Source organism: Pristiophorus japonicus, chromosome 8 (assembly GCF_044704955.1).
Source record: "Pristiophorus japonicus isolate sPriJap1 chromosome 8, sPriJap1.hap1, whole genome shotgun sequence".
Lineage (NCBI taxonomy): Eukaryota > Metazoa > Chordata > Chondrichthyes > Pristiophoridae > Pristiophorus > Pristiophorus japonicus.
Window position 1 is genome coordinate 79,368,031 of NC_091984.1, and position 23,049 is coordinate 79,391,079.

The window sequence follows — 23,049 nt, forward strand, 5'->3', positions numbered from 1 at the left end:
GTCAACATGGATCCTCGACCATGGTCTGGAGGGCCAGGACCACAAACTTAGTGGTGCCTCTCTGGGCGCGTTGCTCAACTGAGCACACACGCTGCATTGCCGTACACAGGATTCTAAGTCAGAGTCGATACCGGGCCACCACACATAGGTCTGGCTATCGCTTTCATGATTACTATACCCGGGTGTGTGCTGTGGAGATCCAAGATGAACGTTTCCTTGCCCTTTTTGGGTAGCACTACGCGGTTACCCCACAACAGGCAGTCTGCCTGAATGGAGAGCTCGTCCTTTCGCCACTGGAACGGCTTGATTAGCTCTTGCATTTCAACGGGGATGCTGGCCCAGCTCCCATGCAGTACACAGTTTTTTACTAGGGACAGCAGAGGATCTTGGCTGGTCCAAGTCCTAATCTGGCGGGCCGTGACAGGTAATTTATTATTTTCAAACGCTTCCATGACCCTCAACAAGTCTGCGGGCTGCGCCACCATCAACAAGTTTGCAGGCTGCGCCATTTCCACCCCCGTGGTGGGCAATGGTAGCCGACTGAGAGCATCCACACAGTTCTCGGTGCCTGGCCTGTGGCGGATGGTATAGTTATACGCTGATAGCGTGAGTGCCCACCTTTGTATGCAGGCTAAGGCATTAGTATTTATCCCCTTGTTTTCAGCGAACAGGGATATGAGGGACTTGTGATCGGTTTCCAGCTCAAATTTGAGACCAAACAGGTACTGATGCATTTTCTTCACCCCGAACACATACGCTAATGCCTCTTTCTCAATCACGCTGTCGGCCCTCTCAGCCTTAGACAAGCTCCTGGAAGCATAGGCGACAGGTTGCAACTTCCCCGCAACATTAGCTTGTTGTAATACACACCCGACTCCGTACGACGATGCATCACATGCTAGCACAAGTCTTTTACACGGGTTATACAATACAAGCAGCTTGTTGGAGCATAAAATGTTTCTGGCTTTCTCAAAAGCAATTGTTTTTTTTCCCCATACCTAGTTCTCACCTTTACGCAATAACACATGTAGGGGCGCTAAGAGGGTGCTTAACCCCGGTAGGAAGTTACCAAAATAGTTGAGGATTCCCAGGAACGACCGCAGCTCCGTGACGTTCTGTGGCCTGGGCGCGTTCCTGATAGCCTCTGTCTTGGCGTCTGTGGGCCGAATGCGGTCTGCCGCGATCTTTCTCCCCAGAAATTCCACTTCTGTTGCCGTGAAGACATATTTCGACCTCTTCAGCCACAGCCCTACGCGATCCAGTAGCTGGAGGACCTTCTCCAGGTTTTGTAGGTGTTCGACGGTGTCCCGACCCGTGACCAATATGTCGTCCTGAAAAACCACTGTGCGTGGTACCGACTTGAGTAGGCTCTCCATGTTTCTCTGGAAGATCGCTGCAGCCGACTGAATTCCAAACAGGCATCTGTTGTAGATGAACAGTCCCTTGTGCGTGTTGATGCAGGTGAGGCCCTTCAAAGACTCCTCCAGCTCCTGTGTTATGTAGGCCGAAGTCAGGTCGAGCTTGGTGAACGTCTTGCCTCCTGCCAGCGTCACAAATAGGTTGTCTGCCTTAGGTAGCTGGTATTGGTCCTGTAGCGAGAAACGATTAATAGTTACTTGATAATCGCCACAAATCCTGACCGTGCCATCACTTTTGAGTACTGGAACAATCGGGCTGGCTCACTCGCTGAATTCCACTGGGGAGATGATGCCCTCGCGTTGCAGCCTGTCCAGCTCGATTTCCACTCTCTCCCTCATCATGTGAGGTACCGCTTGCGCCTTGTGGTGGATGGGTTGTGCCTCTGGGACCAAGTGGATCCGCACCTTCGCCCCGGATAAGTTTCCAATGCCAGGCTCAAAAATGGAAGGAAATTTGTTAAGAACCTGGGTCCATGAGGATTCATCGACATGTGATAGCGCTCAGATGTCATCCCAGTTCCAGCGGATTTTGCCCAGCCAGCTCCTTCCAAGCAGTGTAGGGCCATCGCCCTGGACAATCCAGAGTGGCAGATCGTGCACCGTGCCCTTGTTGGTGACCTTGACCATGGCGCTGCCCAGGACAGTGATGAGCTCTTTGGCGTACGTTCTCAGTTTCGTGTGGATGGGGCTCAGGGCTGGTCTGCGTGCCTTGTTGCACCACAGTCTCTCAAACATCTTTTTACTCATGATGGATTGGCTAGCGCCAGTGTCCAGTTCCATGGCTACAGGAAAGCCAATTAATTTTACATTTAGCATTATAGGTGGACATTTTGTCGAAAATGTGTGCACTCCGTGTACTTCAGCATCTGCCTCCTCTCTGAGGCTCGAAATTGTTTTGATCCACCATGGACCGATCTTCCTCTGCCACGTGGTGGTTAGCGGGTTTTGCAGAGCTTGCAGCTCATCTGCAAGCTCGTTGGAGATGCCCCATTGTTCCACAGCTCTTGCAAACATACCCTTTGAAGCGGCATGAAGCCCCCACAACGCCAACAAGGTGTGAATTGCCTTGCATTCATCCTTTGTTGCAGACTCTGAGTCATCTGGATCACCTGAGGCCTGATGGCAGTTGCAGACTCGTGGTTTCTGCCCTGTACATATCTGCTCGCAAACACAGTTCCAGTTAATTTATGAACATTGCTAGCACTTGTGTGCTGAGAGATTTGTTTGGTATTATCACTGGTGGACATAAACGTCTGTGCTGTCACAATGGCCTTACTCAGGGTCGGTGTCTCTACAGTCAAAAGTTTTCGGAGGATGGTCCCGTGGCCAATGCCCAGTACAAAAAAGTCTCTGAGCATTTGCTCCAGGTAGCCATTAAACTCACATTGTCCTGCAAGTCGCCTTAGTTCGGCGACGTAGCTTGCCACTTCCTGACCTTCAGATCGTTGGCACGTGTAGAACCGATACCTCGTCATCAGCACGCTCTCCCTCAGGTTAAGGTGCTCCCGAACCAGTGTACACAGCTCCTCATCTGTGGGTTTCACCGGAGCTAGAAGATTCTTCATGAGGCTGTAGGTCGGTGCCCCGCAGACCGTGAGGAGGACCACTCTCCTTTTTGCAGCGCTTCCTTCTCCGTCCAGCTCATTGGCTACAAAGTACTAGTCTAGCTGTTCGACACAGGCTTCCCAGTCCTCACCCTCTGAGAACTTCTCCAGGATGCCCAGTTTGCTGCATCTTTGCGTTTGATTCGTATACTCGCCAGTTATTGTGTTCCTAACATAGATGAGACTGCACACAGGGAGATTAAAGTAACAGTAACCTCAAGTCTTTATTAAGACAGTCCAGAGTAACAGGCCTTAGGGGCTGGCTTATATACAGTGCTCCCAAGGGATGCTGGGATCCCTGGGAATTTCAGGGGATGCGCTCCCTGGTGGCGGAACATGGGAGTGCATGCTTTACAGATACACAACAATTTGATGGAGAAGGGTGGGAGGAGGTTTGTGTGGAGCATAAACACTTCTGAGTTGGGCTGAATGGCTTGTTTCTGTGGTGTATCTAATTCTATGTAACACGACTTCAATTTCACCATGGAAGTGTGAGAATTTGATTTTGTTTTTAAAACTGGAAATAAAAACCTAACACCAGTAAAATTGATCATGAAGCTGTTGGATTGTTGTAAAAATCCAACTGGTTCATCCTTTAGTATTTATTTTCAAGCTAATTATCTTCCAAAAGAATTTAGGAACACTGCATCAAGTAATGTTTATGGCAAAGAATGGCACCTTCTAACTACCCTGTGAAAATATTTTTCCAACATCCCCTTTAATTATTTTTTGCCATTACTGTATCTTAAATTAGCTGCCAATTATCTTAGTGACCAGTAGAAACAATCGCCTTATCATAGTTTCGATGACCTCCATCAAGTAGCACTCAACCTTCCATTAAAGGAATACTGTACCCCAATAAGACCATGATGGCTTTATCCTGGAAAGTTTGTGGGTAAATGCCACTTTCCTGCATTTAAATTATATCAATATGTACATGCTCCAGTTAAAAAATTCTTCCAGAAAAGCTTGCAATTAATTTTCTGTGTTCATGTTTTTGTCTTCTTTACCAAAGACTCTGATTAATGCTGGGATTCCTTAGGCATGTTGGCTCTCGTATCTTATCCAAATGCTGTTTTTCAAAGGAACCAAGATAGTGATCATCAGGAAATCCAAGAAACAAGAGGGGTAGATTTTGATCGAGCCCATTTTTCGGCGCACTTACCTGAGTTGTGGCGCTTAAGTAGGTGCTCCGGAAAAAAATGTTGTAACTTTGGCCGCTGTTTGGCCTCTTCACTGCTGTCGCGCAGCGCGGCCAGTCGACTTGGAGGAGGTGGGGGGTGCGGGCGTGGAGCCTGCGTTTTGCGCTGGAAACTGTGCCGGAATGTCTGCACATGCGCAGTGGAGATTAATGATGTCCGCGCATGCGCAGTAGCGCTGCACGTTGGCAATCGGCCATTACAGATCGGGCACTGTTCTGAAAACAATAGCCAGCTCCTCCCATGAGGAAGATTACTGAGGCATAGCACTGAACAGAAACAGATAAAGACTTTTAATAAGGAGGTCGGATGAAATGAGTTTTGTCTTCACCCAGCAATTCTTCCGCTGCCAAATGACATCAAGGTAAAATACAAGCTTTTTATATTCCATTTAACTTTGCTAATCCTCATCTGGGTGCTTTTTTGTGACACTGGATGCCCAAAATGTAGAAGTTTTGTTCCCTTTCCCAGCCCCAAGCAGTAAATAAGGTGAATTTTAATGATAACATTTTGAAGGCTTGATACTGTCTCGATGCCAGCCAGTTCGATCACTCCCGCCCTTAGCCCAGGCCAAAAGGCCCCCCTGTTCGTTCTCCCGCCCCTAGCCCAGTCCGAGTGGCCTCCCAGTGAATTCCCCTGCCTGCCGGTGAGTTTTAAGAGTTCTCATGCCTGCTGGTGAATTCTCCCACCCTAGTCCTAGCTGAGTGGCCTGCTGGTGCGATCTGGGAGTTCTCCTGCCTGCCGGTGAGTTCTGTGAGTTCTCCTGCGTGCGTTCTGAGAGTCTTAGGCCAAGTGCAGAAAGGTGAATTGCAGTTTGATGCTGAAGGTAGGACTTTAATTTTTTATTTCTTATTTTAATTGTGCGAAGGATGGTTTTGTAAGTCTATTCCCTAATGCTTCAGGTCCAGGTCTTCTCCGCTTCCTGCCCCTATTCCAGGCCGAATGGCCGCCGCTGTACTTAGCTGCGCCGATTTCTTTAATTCTCCTAAAGGGTTTTCTCAAGTGACCACATACGCTGGCCTAAGTAGAAATGGAGTAACTATTAGCTGGCCAAAGTTGCCTAAATGGCCAAAACTGGCGTAGGTGGCTGGTAACGCCTCCTTTTGAGAAAAAAAAAACTTGTAACTAAGTGAGTTACGCTGGTGCAAATTGATTGGGGAAACTGGGGATTTTTTTTAGTTAGGCCAGAAAAAGCAGCCTAATCCAAAAAAACAGAGCAACGCCTGGCCAAAATTGAGCCCAGAATCTCAGGCTGATTTTTATACATCACAGCCAAGGATTTCAGAAGCAAATTGTTATCTCAATTAGCACATGACTGAAATCAGCTAAGTAGCCATGAAGCATTTAAAAAAAAAAACCCTACTTCTCTCCACACATCCCTATAACAAGTACTGTTTTTGTTACTTTCTTAAAAATGAAAATCTCTCCTGTGCAACCAAATATCCCAAAAATCCTTAATATAGCTGCAAAATTTTCTGTAGTGAGTTATCAAAGATGAGCGTCATAACTTTTCAGTGTAAAATATGGTAATTTATTTTGCATGAAACACAAAAAGTTAGTATGCAGATACAGCAAGTAATCAGGAAGGCAAATGGAATGTTGGCCTTCATTGCAAGGGGGAAAGAGTATAAAAGCAGAGTAGTCCTGCTACAACTGTACAGGTATTGGTGAGGCCATACCAGGAGTATTGCGCGCAATTATAGTCTCCGTATTTAAGGAAGGATATACTTGCATTGGAGGCTGTTCAGAGAAGGTTCACTAGGTTGATTCCGAAGATGAGGGGGGGGGGGGGGGTGACTTATGAGGATAAGTTGAGTAGATTGAGCCTATACACATGAGTTCAGAAGAATGAGAAGTGATCTTATTGAAACTTATAAGATAATGAGGGGGCTCGACAAGGTGGATGCAGAGGATATTTCCACTCAGGGGAAACTAAAACTAGGGGATATAGTCTTAGAATAAGGGACCGCCCATTTAAAACTGAGACGAGGAGTAATTTCTTCTCAGAGGATTGTAAGTCGATGGAATTCTCTGCCCCAGAGAGCTGTGGAGGCTGGGTCATTGAATATATTTAAGGTGGCGATAGACAGATTTTTGAGCGATAAGGGAGTAAAGGGTTATAGGGAGCGGGCAGGAAAGTGGAGCTGAGATCATGATCAGATCTGCCATGATCTTATTGAATGGCTGCGCAGGCTCGAGGGGCCAAATGGCCTACTCCTGCTGCTCCTATTTCTTATGTTCTTATGTATGTTCTCCCTAAATTAGGAGGTAAAAACATAAACCAGCTGTAGATGTACCCAAGCGGAAACCTTTACACAATGTCAGTGATTCAGCTGAGACCCAAGTTGACAAAAAATGTAAAAGCAGAAAAAAAAAATTTCACCCATGCATTTAACAATTCTATCTCTCAAACGTTGAAGTTTTTTTAAGAAACATCACGGATTGAAATGTGGTCTGGTGTGAAGTCACTGAAGAGCCGCCATTTGTGAAGACAAATGCAACTCTTCAGCCTTAAAAAGAAACTACATTTCTTAAAAGAAAACCTGCTATTTGGTGAGTTCATGATTTTTTACCATGTTGCTTTTAATCTTAAATTACCTTATGATGATAGATTGAGTAGACAGGGTCTTACTCGGAGTTCAGAAGGATGAGGGGTGATCTTATAGAAACATTTAAAATAATGAAAGGGATAGACAAGATAGAGGCAGAGAGGTTGTTTCCACTTGTCAGGGAGACTAGAACTAGGGAGCACAGCCTCAAAATACAGGGGAGCCAATTTAAAACCGAGTTGAGAAGGAATTTCTTCTCCCAGAAGGTTGTGAATCTGTGGAATTCTCTGCCCAAGGAAGCAGTTGAGGCTAGCTCATTGAATGTATTCAAATCACAGATAGATAGATTTTTAACCAATTAGGGAATTAAGGGTTACGGGGAGCGGGCGGGTAAGTGGAGCTGAGTCCACGGCCAGATCAGCCATGATCTTGTTGAATGGCGGAGCTCGAGGCTCGAGGGGCTAGATGGCCTACTCCTGTTCCTAATTCTTATGTTCTTATGAAAAAAACTTAAAGAAAATTAACTAATTAAAAACAAATTCCTTCAATAGTTTTCATTATTCCCACCATCATCTAGGCAAAGAAAGAGAGCCCACCAGTAACTATCTTGGTAAAGAATCCAGCCGTTGGACATCACATTACTGTTGTCACTCTGGAAGTGGCAGCTCCTCTGCCATCATAGTAAATCAGCTTGTTATTGAAGCCGCAGCTGGAGGACAGTGTATCTGAGAAGTGCTAGTTATTCACAATAAATACCTGGAACCAGATGCTTTCTATAAATAACAAGCCTTCAATTTGTTGCCTGCTGCTAAAATGGCATCATCAGCAAAGCCTTACTGGTCTCTAACCATGAAAGCAACAAGACATTTACAACACATGGTGAGCAGAAAATGTTTCATTACACTATTAGTTTGCACTTACACCTTTTGTTTAAATGTATAACCAGATGGTCATTTGGTGATACGGAAACATTAGGAAATGGCAACATAGTTTGTATATTCTTTGTAAATTTTTTTTTAAATAGAAAAATTCCAGCAGCAAACAAACCACACAAATTTATTCAATGAGGTTTATTTTAATATAAAAACAAAAAATTAAAATAGTTTATAAACAAGATGGAATTGTTATATATTCACATAAAAAAAATTAGCAAATTCACGATCCACATTAGACAAAGTTAGTTGCTGTAACACATACGGAGCCCATACCAATTCTTGCCCTCCCGTCTCTTGCCCCACCCTCCTCTGATATATCCCCTAATCCATCATCCTTATGTGAACACCAAATTCTTAGATGGGCTTGATCTTGAAGTGTAGCCCAATGAGACTGAAAACTAGACATTTCAAGTCCTGGACCAGGTAGTAGAAAACTCGCAGACCCTCTGGATCCCTAGATGTAAACATGTTTTTTTTTCCATTTAGAAAAGGCACAGCAATTAAAATTACAATAGTTTAAAACAAATTAGCCAGATTTTTATCTAACTGATGACCTGCATAAAAGTAGGACATATATATATTTTAAGTCTTCACATTTAGACTTTTTCCCCCTCCTAACAGAATATGTCTCCAGGCCCCCCGCACCCCCCCACCTCCAAAAAAAAAGTACCAACTCATTCTGGGATGCATTTGTACTAAGTCTACCCTTCTGCGCATGCGTTTTCCGACGCAAGCGCAAAAGCGAGAGTTAGAACAAATATCACCGACCCCGCCCCCTCCCTCAGCACAATTCCTACTAATCCTTTTCTGTGCATGCCTCCAACACCACGTTGCCTCCACTGAGCTGCTAAACGCATCTGCCGAGCCTCCCACAGCGCCGGGGAGAGAGCTTGGGGGGGGAGGGGGGAGAGAGCTTGGGGGGGGAGGGGGGAGAGAAAGAGAGAGTGCGCGCTGGGGGGGGGGGGCGCGGCAGAAGGAGACACAGGTGGGGTGTGGGGGCGGGGGAGGAGAAATCAGAGGAGAGAAGGGGAACTCAGACGGATCATGTTCTTCCAAACCCCTGGTGCGTGTGTTACAAAGGACATCGTTGGGGTGGGTGAAATCCAGAAGTCATGACACGGTCACTTTTCACTTCATACCCAATAAATCTGTTAACAATCTGCACACAGTGCCCCATCAATGAGGCCTCAGCTGTGGGAGGGATGCACTTGCGCTGGGGTAAGGGACTTCGGCTGGAACTTGGTGGCTTTTGAGGAGATCTATCCAATGTGGCTTCTGAAGTCAAAATGAATCGAATTACAAATTGGAAAGTCACTCAGAACTTGGGCTGGGTGGTTCCAGTTACACATTCCAGAGAAACTTCAGGGTGGCTTATCCTCCAAGGGGACCAATCAGCAATAGGTTATGTGAAAATGAAGAGCCAGAGGAACAGCTGCCTTTCAGTTAGTACAAATAGTCTTTCCAGAGATAGTGGACTTTTTTTCCGGTATCTTATTAAAGTGGCCATTAATCAGCAAGCCCAAACCTGTCTCCAGACATGGACTTTCCAGAGTGCCAATGTACAGTGATTAAGAGAAGGATTCTAAGCTAATTTTTCTCATTTCCAGTACAGGGACGGCGACACAATTGCAGCAGCCTTACTGTCACGCTGGCTATAGGCACTTTACTTTTACAAGAATATGGTTTAACCCAAAATATAGGAGCAATCAGCACAGCAATATATCGTTCTCCACAGCTGAATTTTTTGTAGCTTTTCCACTCTTACCAAAGTCACACTTACTTGGATTGGTTTACATCAATTAGAGACCCAATTTTAGATGTTGTAAATGAAATATGTTCATCTCCTATTACAATTTCCAGCTCCTGTTATGAACAAAATATGAAAGAGGATGATTATTTGCATGCATTTAAGGAGATTCCACAATCAAGCACACAGGCACAAAATATGAAATTATTTTGAATAGTGTACCGACATCTTCTGATGATTGATTGCAGATTTTAGACAAATTCTGTGTTAATTCCATTACAATTAAGCATTCAACAGCTTTCTGCACCCTATTCAATAATTGCTGATGCAGGCTACAGGTGTTAGATAAGCTTAGTGATAGCATCCTTGCTGGAGTCAGAAGATGTCGAAACCAAGCGCCGCCCCCCCCCCCTCCCCTCCAGAAACTTGAGCATATAATCTATGCTGACACTGCACTGCACCACTGAACAATGTTACCCACAATTTGTTTTGGGTGCGCAGTCACTTTAACGGGCTATGCGGGCGATTAAAAATTTAGCACATGCGGAAAATCTCCCATTGAAAAGCCGGTGAGCTGCCTCCAGGCAGCTGCGCGGCTTAGTGGGAACGTTGCCGCTGAGGGAATGCTGCATTGTTGGACACACCGTCTTTCAGATGAGAAATTAAACCGAAGAAGACGTGTAAGCCCGATCAGGTGGACGTAAAAAGATTAAGAAAATAAGAATTAGGAGTAGGCCATTCGGCCCCTCAAGGCAGCTCCACCATTCAATAAGATCATGGCTGATATTCTACCTCAACTCCACTTTCCTGCACTATCCCCATATCCCTCGATTCCTTTAATATCCAAAAATCTAACGATCTCTGTCTTGAATATACTCAAAGACTGAGCACCCACAGCCCTCTGGGGTAGAGAATTCCAAAGATTCACCACCCTCCGAGTGAAGAAGTTTCTTCTCATCTCAGTCCAAAATGGCTGACTGCTTATTCTGAGACTGCGATTCCGGATTCTAGACGCCTCAGCTAGAGGAAACATCCTCCCTGCATCTGCCCGGCCAAGCCCTGTAATAATTTTATATCTTTCAATGAGATCACCTCTCATTCTTTTAAACTCTTAAGATCCCATGGCACTATTCAAAAAGTAGAAGAGCTCTCCCAACATCCTGGCCAACATTTATCCCTCACTAGCATCTCAAAAAAAAAATTATCTGGACATGACAGGGCTCCTGCATCTGCTCACTTTGCAATTGGAAAACGTGCATGTGAATGTCAGGTGGGTCATGTTTGGTCTTGGCTTTCACTGCACCCACCCCCCACCCCACCCAAGTAGCATAGGATCATAGGAATAGCTAGATTATAAAAGACGTGCACACCCAAAAACTCTCAATCATAAGTAAAGTGTCTTGGAAGTTGCTGTCGACAGTGCTATTAAGCAGCACTTCCTCACCAATATCCTTCTCACCGATGCTCAGTTTGGGTTCCGCTAGAACCACTCGGCTTCAAACCTCATTACAGCCTTGGTCCAAACATGGACAAAAGAGCTGAAGTCTAGATGCGAGGTGAAAGTGACTACCTTTGACTGAATGTGGCATCAAGGAGCCCTGGTAAAATTGAAGTCAATGGGAATCGTGGAGAAAACCCTCCACTGACTGAGTCATACCTAGCACAGAGGAAGATGGTTGTGGGAGTACTATCATCTCAGCCCCAGGACATCGCTGAAGAAGTTTCTCAGGGCAGTGTCCTAGTCCCAACCATCTTCAGCTGCTTCAATTACCTTCTCTCCATCATAAAGTCAGAAGTGGGGATGTTTGCCAAAACAAAAGACAGAAAAGAGATGAGTAAAAGTGGAGGGCAGAGAAACCAAAGGCAAGAAACAAAAAGGGCCACTGAATATAAAAGGGCTGCAGGAGGGGTAAAAACTAAAAATCATGGTTTAAAAACTAGGATTAAAACACTCTACCTAAATGCACACAGCATTAGAAATAAAGTAAATATGAGTTGACGGCACAAATCATTACAAATGGGTATGATTTGGTGGCCATTACAGAGACATGGTTGCAAGATGGCCAGGACTGGGAATTAAACGTACAGGGGTATCTGACGATTCGGAAAGATAGGCAGGAAGGGAAGGGAGGTGGGGTAGCTCTGTTAATAAGGGATGATATCAGGGCAGTTGTGAGGGATGATATTGGCTCCAATGAACAAAATGTTGAATCATTGTGGGTGGAGATTAGAGATAGTAAGGGGATAAAGTCACTGGTCGGCGTAGTTTATAGGCCCCCAAATAATAACTTCATGGTGGGGCGGACAATAATCAAGGGAATAATGGAGGCATGTGAAAAAGGAACGGCAGTAGTTATGGGGGATTTTAACCTACATATCGATTGGTCAAATCAAATCGTAGGGGGTAGCCTGGAGGAGGAATTCATAGAATGCATACGGGATTGTTTCTTAGAACAGTATGTAACAGAGCCGACAAGGGAGCAAGCGATTTTGGATCTGGTCCTGTGTAACGAGACAGGAAAAATAAACGATCCCCTCGTAAAAGATCCTCTCAGAATGAGTGATCACAATATGGTTGAATTTGTAATACAGATTGAGGATGAGGAAGTTGTGTCAGAAACGAGTGTACTATGCTTAAACAAAGGGGACAACAGTGGGATGAGGGCAGAGTTGGCTAAAGTAGACTGGAAACAAGGACTAAACGGTGGCACAATTGAGGAACAGTGGAGGACTTTTAAGGAGCTCTTTCATAATGCGCAACAAAAATATATTCCAGTGAAAAAGAAAGGCGGCAAGAGAAGAGATAACCAGCCGTGGATAACCAAGGAAATAAAGGAAAGTGTCAAATCAAAGACCAATGCGTATAAGGTGGCCAAGGTTAGTGGGAAACGAGAGGATTGGGAAGATTTTAAGCAACAGCAAAGAATGACTAAAAAAGCAATAAAGAAAGAGAAGATAGATTACGAAGGTAAACTTGCGCAAAACATAAAAACAGATAGTAAAAGCTTTTACAGATATATAAAACGGAAAAGAGTGACTAAAGTAAATGTTGGTCCCTTAGAAGATGAAAAGGGGGATTTAATAATGGGAAATGTGGAAATGGCTGAGACCTTAAACAATTATTTTGCTTCCGTCTTCACAGTGGAAGACACAAAACCATGCCAAAAATTGCTGGTCATAGGAATGTGGGAAGGGAGGACCTTGAGATGATCACCATCACTAAGGAGGTAGTGCTGGACAGACTAATGGGACTGAAGGTAGACAAGTCCCCTGGTCCTGATGAAATGCATCCCAGGGTATTAAAAGAGATGGCGGAAGTTACAGCAGATGCATGTGTTATAATCTACCAAAATTCTCTGGACTCTGGGGAGGTACCAGCGGATTGGAAAGCAGCTAATGTAACACCTCTGTTTAAAAAAGGGGGCAGGCAAAAGGCAGGTAACTATAGGCCGGTTAGTTTAACATCTGTAGTGGGGAAAATGCTTGAAACTATCATTAAGGAAGAAATAGCGGGACATCTGGATAGGAATAGTGCAATCAAGCAGACGCAGCATGGATTCATGAAAGGGAAATCATGTTTAACTAACTTACTGGAATTCTTTGAGGATATAACGAGCATGGTGGATAGAGGTGTACCGATGGATGGTGTATTTAGATTTCCAAAAGGCATTCGATAAGGTGCCACACAAAAGGTTACTGCAGAAGATAGAGGTACGCGGAGTCAGAGGAAATATATTAGCATGTATAGAGAATTGGCTGGCAAACAGAAAGCAGAGAGTCGGGATAAATGGGTCCTTTTCTGGTTGGAAATCAATGGTTAGTGGTGTGCCACAGGGATCAGTGCTGGGACCACAATTGTTTACAATATACATAGATGACCTAGAGGAGGGGACAGAGTGTAGTGCAACAAAATTTGCAGATGACACAAAGATTAGTGGGAAAGCGGGTTGTGTAGAGGACTCAGAGAGGCTTCAAGGAGATTTGGATAGGTTAAGCGAATGGGCTAAGGTTTGGCAGATGGAATACAATGTCGGAAAGTGTGAGGTCATCCACCTTGGGAAAAAAAAACAGTAAAAGGGAATATTATTTGAATGGGGAGAAATTACAACATGCTGCGGTGCAGAGGGACCTGGGGGTCCTTGTGCATGAATCCCAAAAGGTTAGTTTGCAGGTGCAGCAGGTAATCAGGAAGGCAAATGGAATGTTGGCCTTCATTGCAAAAGGGATGGAGTACAAAAGCAGGGAGGTGTTGCTGCAACTGTATAAGGTATTGGTAAGGCCGCACCTGGAGTACTGTGTGCAGTTTTGGTCACCTTACTTATGGATATACTAGCTTTGGAAGGGGTACAGAGACGATTCACTACGCTGATTCGAGAAATGAGGGGGTTACCTTATGATGATAGATTGAGTAGACTGGGTCTTTACTCCTTGGCGTTCAGAAGGATGAGGGGTGATCTTATAGAAACATTTAAAATCATGAAGGGGATAGACAAGATAGAGGCAGAGAGGTTGTTTCCATTGGTGGGGGAGACTAGAACTAGGGGGCACAGCCTCAAAATACGGAGGAGCCAATTTAAAACCGAGTTGAGAAAGAATTTCTTCTCCCAGAGGGTTGTGAATCTGTGGAATTCTCTGCCCAAGGAAGCAGTTGAGGCTGGCTCATTGAATGTTTTCAAGTCAAAGATAGATAGATTTTTAAGCAATAAGGGAATTAAGGGTTACGGGGAGAGGGCGGGTAAGTGGAGCTGAGTCCACGACCAGATCAGCCATGATCTTATTAAATGGCGGAGCAGGCTCGAGGGGCTAGATGGCCTAATCCTGTTCCTAGTTCTTATGTTCTTATGATTGCAGTGTTCAGTTCCAATATTCCTTCTAATTTTTGGGAGGGTACGTGGCCCCTTTAAATTTATGTGCATGTGTGGTTTTTCCATTGTAAAACTGGCAGGCAGCCTGCAGAGCTTAACAGGAACAGTGTTTAGTTTAATTCGCAACTCCCCAGATAATGAAGCTGTCCGTGCCTGCGTGCAGCAAGACCTGGACAATACCCAACTTAGCCTGATAAGTGACAAGGAACATTTGCGACACACAAGTGCCACGCTATGACCATCTCCAACAAGAGTCGAACCACCTCTTCATGACAGTCAACAGGATTACCATCACCAAATCCCCCACCATCAACATCCGGAGTGGGGGGGGGTCACCATTGACCAGAAACTTAACTGGGCCAGCCACATGAATACTGTGGCTACAAGAGCAGGTAAGAGGCTGGATATTCTGCGGCGAGTGTCTCACCTCCTGACTTCCCAAAGCCTTTCTACCATCTACAAGAGGTGTGATGGAATACTCTCCACTTGCCTAGATGAGTGCAGCTCCAAGAACACTGAAGAAGCTCAACACCAACCAACCCGCTTGATTGGCACCCCATCCACCATCTTAACCATCCACTCCCTCCACCACTAACACTGTGGCTGCAGTGTGTACCATATCTACAAGATGCACTGCAGCAACTTGCCAAGACTTCTTAGACAGCAGCTCCCAAACCACAACATCCACCATCTAGAAGGACAAGGGTAGTAGGCACATGGGAACACCATCACCTCCAAGTCACATACCACCCTGACTTGGTCACCGTTCCTTCATCGTCACGGAGTCAAAATCCTAGAACTCCCTCCCTAACAGCACCATGGGAGTACCTTCATCTCATGGACTGCAGTGGTTCAAGAAGGCAGCTCACCATCATCTTCGAGGGCAATTAGGGATAGGCAATAAATGCCGGCTTTACCAGAAACGCCCACATTCCATGAATGAATAAAAAAATGTTTACTAAAAATTAAGAGACATCTTCATTGGGCATGTGATCTCAATACAAATTTTTACACGGCATATACATGTGTACTATAAACTTTTTGTGCGATTGTTGGTAAAAATGAATTTGTGCGAGTCAACATTCTCTGCAAGCACTCTGATGAAGTTAACTTACTGCTGGACAAAAACTGCACTAAGATGTGCCATGGCTAATAAATTAATGCCAGAATTCCAAACTTTGATGAAAGAGAAATACTGCTGCGAAGTTTCCGACTGAATGGTGGTAGATATTAAGTAAATATACACGCGAAATACATTTAACTGTACTGTGCGAGTGTACGCAAGACGTTTTCTACAAAGATGAGTACATGTGGCTAAAGCGGTGTTGCTGTAGTCGCACGTGTGGTTAGTCACCAATTTGTATTGGACAACACTGGTCTACCGAGAAAAATGGCCACGGGGGTGCCGATAGAAGTGTATTTCAATGTGGGTTAGCGCCCTCAGGGAAGGAAAATATTGTATTCAAAAATCTCTCATAACAGTACAATGTACAGACTATTTGTTTCACCCAAGATTTCTTCAGCTTTTGTTAAGTGGAATTGATCCTCATGTTTTCTGGTGAGCTCAAGAACAGTTGCCAAGCAATGGATTGTTACTTTCAAACTATATTCTCTGGTATGTGTGCTTTTCAGTTTGAGAAAAAGGGAAAAATACTGACCTGTCGCCCTACTCGATCAGGTGGGGGCCATAAAGCATCATCTTCCTTTGTGATCTCACTGTCTTCTATGATTCGCTTTAGCTCTTCCATCACACTTTTGTGGACATATGCCTGTAATAGTTATACAGGTACCAATAAGTATGTCACAAGAAAATAGAAAACTCTATAAATTACAAAACAAGCTTGCCAAGTTCAAATTAAATCCAATCTCAATAGAAGCCATTTTACTATCTAAATAACATCCACTTTAGAATTCAACTTTCACAAGTTAATTCTGAATTTTTTCCACTCAACATAGAGAAAGTTTCAAGCATGCTTACCTCCTTCCTAATCATAACATCATTTTTGTAATTGCTGTTGTTGGCGTATCTGAGCTTACCTGTCAATCAAATAAGAAATACATGTTTGATTCTTATCGTTGGCTAAAGGCATTAAAAATATAATCCCAGGTAACAATTAATTTGTTACCTTTTATCATCTCCCGTTCTCCAATCCCGATAACATTCACTCCCCTGTATTTAAGACAGCAGCACATTCCTGGGCTACCATCAATGCTGAAAAATTAGGTTTGAAAAAATAGATTCTGATCTTTTTCAGATGTAAGCCAGGACAGTGAATGTCAGCAAACTATTTGACCAAGTGGGCATCACAGCCAAGCCTGATCTTATCCATACACAACGTGTACACAAACGCATGTTTCTGCAGGGGTAGCTGAATAGAAACTATGAGCAAGAATATTGACTCTTTTACCCTCCTTAACTCAAGGGTACTAAAGACAACTGCAACCTGCTGTCTGGTTGAGCTAACTCAGCCAAAAGCAGGGATTCAAATCGTCAAGCAATCCTGTCATGCAGCCATTTAGGCATCAGTGTTATATTTGAATATATATAAAATGGAAAAAGAACAGATCTGCTGATAGAAGGTAACTATGCTGCAACTTTATCTTAAAAGCCTTGGGTAGAAAATATGCAATCTGGGAACTCCTGGTCTGCGTAGCTTGACTATTCACTGTCCTAATGGTTTGAGGGGAACAACACACTGGGCCTTACTGTAAAATTATTTTAAAAATCAGTAAGATTCCACTGCACTCATTTCCAGCTTCCAATGTTAACTCACCCAATCTTTTTCTGATTAAGAAGCTGCATGTCAGGATTGCTCGAATATTTGAAGACCTGATTCCAAACCAGTTACCCAAATGATTTTAGGGACAGCAAATTAATAAATTAACAGGTACTGTGAGGAAACCTGGTTGTTTATGAAGGGTGTACATACCAATAGACAAAATTTTGGTAAACTTAATAATGGTTTATAAATGATTTACATGTAACAGATATAAAAAAGAACATGGGAACAAGAAATTAACACCCCTCAAAATAAGCTCTCCCAAAAGTTATCTCTGGTCAGACAGGGACACATTTTTATACAGGACAGCTTCCCAAATGATCACCAACATTTGGCAACTCCTAGCAAAGTTCATATGTGCCGTGTTAATTTGAGTATATTTATGCTTTGATTTAACAGCAAATTTCACAAATGCATTTACTGTCCATTAAATACACAACATCCACTTTCAGCAGAGTTATTGACTTATGGTTTCATCAAAAATATCAATTCAAAGCAACATCTTCTTTGAGGATCATCTCACCAGGTCTTCATCACCCTTCACTACAGAGAAATGGAACATATTTAGCGCCCATGACAGTGAGCTCCTCATTACAGTGCAGGCCACTTCCTCACAGGAAGAAACTGATTGAAGAACAGATAATCATTTAAATTATCAGGCAGAGGACATTGGTATGATCCTTAATGAATACTTTGCATCCGTTTTCACAAAATAGAGGGGCGATGCAGACTTTGCAATGCGGGAGGAGGAGTGTGAAATATTAGATGAGATAAACACAGTGAGAGAGGAAGTATTAAGGGATTTAGCAGCTTTGAAAGTGGATAAATCCCCAGGCCCGGATGAAATGTATCCCAGGCTGTTAAGAGAAGCAAAAGAGGAAATAGCAGAGGCTCTGACCTCCATTTTCCAGTCCTCTCTGGCTGCAGGTGTGGTGCCAGAGGACTGGAGGATTGCTAATTTGTGCCACTGTTTAAAAAAGGAAGAAAGGGATAGACCAAGTAATTACAGGTCAGTCAGCCTAACTTCAGTGGTGGGAAAATTGTTAGAAAAAATTCTGAGGGACAGGTCAAATCTTCATTTGGAAAGACATGGATTATTCAAGGACAGCCAGCATGGATTTGTTAAGGAAAGGTCATGTCTGACTAGATTGAATTTTTTGAGGAGGTACAGTAACCAGGAGGGTCGATGAGGGCAGTGCGTACAATGTAGTGTATATGGATTTTAGCAAAGCTTTTGATAAGGTCCCCCATGGCAGATTGGTCACGAAAGTAAAACCCCACGGGATCCAGGGCAAAGTGGCAAGTTGGATCCAAAATTGGCTCAGAGGCAGGAAGCAAAGAGTAATGGTTGATGGTTGTTTTTGTGACTGGAAGGCTGTATCCAGTGGGATTCCGCAAGGCTCAGTGCTGGGTGCCTTGCTTTTTGTGGTATATCTCAATGACTTGGACTTGAATTTTGGGGGTATGATTAAGAAGTTTGCAGATGACACTAAAACAGGCTGTGTGGTTGATGAAGAAGAAGAAAGCTGCGGAATGCAGGAAGATATCAATGTACTGATCAGGTGGGCAGAACAGTGGCAAATGGAATTCAATCCAGCTAAGTGTGAGGTAATGCATTTGGGAAGGCCTAATAAGGCAAGGGAATACAGATTAAATGGTACGACACTGAAAAATGTAGAGGAACAAAGGGAAATTGGAGTGCAGGTCCACAAATCCCTGAAGGTAGCAGGCCAGGTAGATAAGGTGGTTAAGAAGGCATATGGAATACTTGCCTTTATTAGTCAAGGCATGGAAAACAAGAGCAAAGACGTTATGCTTGAACCGTATAAAACACTGGTTATGCCGCAGCTAGAGTACTGTATGCAGTTCTTGTCACCACATTACAGGAAAGATGTGATTGCACTGGAAAGGGCGCAAAGGAGATTTACAAAAATGTTGCCTGGACTGGAGAATTTTGGCTATGAGGAAAGATTAGAGAGATGAGGAAAGTCTGTTTTATTTGGAACAGAGGAGGCTGAGGGGAGACCTGATTGAGGTGTATAAAATTATGAGGGGCCTGGATAGAAAGGACCAGTTTTCCTTGGTAGAGGGGTCAACAACCAGGGGGCATAGACTTAACATATATGGGGAAATGTGTTTACCCAGTGGATGGTGAGGGTCTGGAATTCACTGTCTGAAAGGGTGTTAGAGGCAGAAAGCCTCACCACATTTAAAAAATACTTGGGATGCGCACTTAAAAGTGCCGTAACCTACAGGGCTATGGATCAAGAGCTGGAAAGTGGGATTAGGTCTTGGTTGGCCAGCACAGACACGATGGACCGAAATGGCCTCTTTCCGTGCTCTAAATTTCAATGATTCCAATTTCCATGAGGAAGGCTGAATTCATAGAAATGAGACATCCCATAGAAATGAGACCCAAAAACAAAGCAGATCTGCTGAGGGCCACAAGTGGCCCAAGCTGTATTATGTTTTATACCACTGATTTACGCTGTGCTACAGTCTTAGGATTGGATCCCAAAGTTAACTGTTGCCCAGCATTTCTAACTAGTCACCCAAGTCTGCAGGTATACATCAAGCCCAAGAAAACAACATTCAGATTTGCTCCACACCATCATTCGGCACTTTTTGTTCCATTATCAACAACTTAACTGTTAGATGGCTAAGTTCCAAAACAGAACTCTTGTTTGGATAAGGAAGGAAGCTGCAGCATCTTATCGCTGATTTTCCCCGCAAGCCATGTAGAATGTTTCAAGTTTTCTGCCAGAAGCCGATATTGCATCACCTTGAAAAGTTGCATATTATTCCAAATGCTTTCCAGAACTACAAGCAGAGTACTTGTACATAACAATTAATTGGGGAGGGGGGCTGGGGAAAGAGAGACAGAGAAAGAGAGAGGGAGGGAAGAGTGGGCTAATTTCCTCCGGGTTGGATTTGCTGGTCAGTTTGGGGGGGGGGGGGCTGTTGTAATTATTTTTGGCGAGCTATGTTAGGTACGCTCGGGTAATCTTTTAGATTTTGTTCTGCATACACACACATTGCCAGCAAAATGACAACTTGCATTTATATAGCATCTTTAATATAGTAAAACGTCCCAAGGCACTTCACAGGAACATTAGTCACAAAGAGATGTTAGGACAGGTGACCAAAAGCCTGGTCCAAGATGTAGGTTTGAAGGAGCGTCTGAAAGGAGGAGATCCAGAGAGGTTTAGGGAAGGAATTTCAGAGCTTAGGGCCTAGGCAGTTGAAGACACGGCCGGCAATGGGGGAGCAATTAAAATCAGGGATGCTCAAGAGGCCAGAATTGGAGGAGCGCAGAGATCTTGGTGGCTTGTCGGGCTGGAGGAAATTACAGAGATAGGGTGGCACAAGGCCTCGTAAGGAGCATAAAAAAAGATGAGAATTTTAAAATTGAGGCATTGCCAGGCCAGGAGCCAAACAAGAGCTTGAAAACTGTGCTTAGAATGGAGCAGTATACCCAGTGAGCGTCACAAGAGGGAAACTTAATCCACGTGCAGGGGAAACCAAAATTAGGGATCATAAATATAAGATAATCACTAACAAACCCAATAGGTAATTCAGGAGAAATATCTTTACGCAGAGTGTGGTTGGAATGTGGAACTCGCTACCCCAAGAGTAGCTGAAGTGAATAATGGGCCAAACTTGCAATTGGAGGCGTACCTCCGGAGTACGCCTCCGACGAACCAACCGGATAGCAGCCTTCCTGTGAAAACTAGTAGTCTGATGCTACAAGATGGAGGGCAGCGTAATGGCCCACGAATCCCAGATGGTGCGGAAGCATACCAGGGATCACATGGGCCTGGTCCTCCAACCACTAAACAGAATTCGAAGGGAATCCTATAATCAGATTTAATGGAATCCCGAAATCAGATTTACAATTTACAGGATTGGAATTTAATTCCTAATTAGTTTCATTCCAAATTCACAAAAAAAACGTTTTTGATAATTAGACAAAACTCATTTTCAGAAACATTGAAAAACTCATTTGATGGTGTGTGTGTATGATTTCCACGATAAAAATGTCTAAATAATTTCCGTACGCAATTGCTGGCCAGTCGATAGGCAAATAACCCAACTCTGCGCCAGCAATTGCTTTATCATGGGCCTTGCAGATGGCTTATCAGCGTATACGTTGACAGACCACAAGTTCTGGATTTCCACTGCCAAATCCGTGCCAATAGATACATTTCAGGGGAAGCTAGATAATCACATGAGGGACAAAGGAATAGAAGGTTATCTGGATAGGGTGAGATGAAGAGGGGTGGGAGGAAGCTTGTGTGGAATATAAACACTGGCATGGGCCAAATGGCCTGTTTCTGTGCTGTAAATTTTTCGCATGCCAGACATGAGACTCCCAAAGCAAGCGCTCTACTCGGAACTCCTTCACTGCAAACGAGCCAAAGGTGGGCAGAAGAAACGTTACAAGGACACCCTCAAAGCCTTCTTGATAAAATGCAACATCCCCACCGACACCTGGGAGTCCTTGGCCAAAGACTGCCCCAAGCAGAGGAAGTGTATCCGGAAGGGCGCTGAGCACCCAGAGTCTCATCGCCGAGAGCATGCAGAAATCAAGCGCAGGCAGCAGAAAGAGCGTGCGGCAAACCTGTACCACCCACCCTTTCCCCCCCCCCCCCCAACGACTATCTGTCCCACCTGTGACAGGGACTGTGGCTCTCGTATTGGACTGGTCAGTCACCTGAGGACTCATTTTAAGAGTGAAGCAAGTCTTCCTCGATTCCAAGTGACTGCCTATGATGATGGATGAGCAGGAGTTTTGGATTAGCTCTAGTTTATATAGGATAGAGTGTGGGAGGCCAGACAGGAGTGCGTTGGCATAGTCAAGTCTAGAGGAACAAAGGCATGGATGAGGGCTTAAACAGATGATGAGCTGAGCCTAGGGCGGAGACGGGCGATGTTACGGAGGTGGAAATAGGCGGTCTTAGTTATGTTGTAGATATGTGGTCGAAAGCTTATTCCAGGGTCAAATCCCCAAGGTTGCCAACAGTGCAGTTTACCCTCAGATAGAAATTAGGGAGAAGAATGGAGTCAGTGGCTAGGGAAGGAGTTTCTGGCGGGGACCAGAAACAATGGCTTCGGTCTTCCCAATATTCAATTGTCGGACAAGCAGTCTAATAATTTGGAGACCGTGGAGGGGTCGAGATAAGTGGTGGCGAGATAGAGCTGGGTGTCATCAGCATACATGTGGAAACTAATACCGTGTTTTCGGATGATGTCGCCAAAGGGCAACATGGAGATGAGAAATAGGAGGGGGCCAAGGATAGATCTTTGGGGGACACCAGAGGTATCGGTGCGGTAGCAGGAATGGAAGCCGTTGCAGGTGATTCTCTGGCTACAATTAGATAGATAAGATTAGTAGGCAAATGCAGCAGGGTGTGTGGGATTTAGATGCTGTTTTAGGAACCTCCTGATGCTGAATGTACCAGTGAAGAAACATCTGTTTCTATGTAGGCTGTGCGCGGGACGAACGCGGAGGTCTGCCATTTACAGACAGGAGAATATTCGCCACGCTGCACGGGAGGGCTCTTGTTGCAGATTCAGGCGCCGCCGCTAATGCAGAAGCAACGTGCGGCCAGGGCCTGAGGGGGAGGCGGGGGCCAGGGGGAGCCTGGTGCCGGGGAGCCGGAGGCTGGGGCCGGGACCTGGGAATGGGGGAGGCCGGGGTCTGGGCCTTCACACTGGGCCTCGCCACCCACCGGGCTCGGCTGCACCGCCGCACCGCGAGCTCCGGCTACCCGACGCATCTCTCACCGTCCGGCCTGAACTCGAACTCCAGGAACTCGTGGCCAAACTTGCCCTTGTGCCCCACATAATAGCGGAGATAGAAATCACTCGACATGGCGCCGGCGCTGCTGCCGCCCCGCCGCATCTGCCGCCTCCCGTCAGACGCACGCTGCGTCATGCCTCGTGCTCCTG

At 44.8% G+C, this 23,049-nt stretch overlaps 1 protein-coding gene across 1 annotated transcript; it reads right to left on the reverse strand.

Moving 5' to 3' along the window:
* Positions 1 to 7,825: 7,825 nt before the first annotated feature.
* magoh (mago homolog, exon junction complex subunit) lies at positions 7,826 to 23,045 on the reverse strand. The gene is made up of 5 exons (XM_070886962.1): positions 22,885 to 23,045; positions 16,296 to 16,354; positions 15,976 to 16,086; positions 9,486 to 9,568; positions 7,826 to 8,159 (listed from the first exon to the last, which is right to left on the reverse strand). The coding sequence occupies exons 1-5, from the start codon at positions 23,033 to 23,035 to the stop codon at positions 8,060 to 8,062; spliced, it is 504 nt and encodes a 167-aa protein (XP_070743063.1). The 5' UTR covers positions 23,036 to 23,045; the 3' UTR covers positions 7,826 to 8,059.
* Between the last annotated feature and the right edge of the window lie 4 nt (positions 23,046 to 23,049).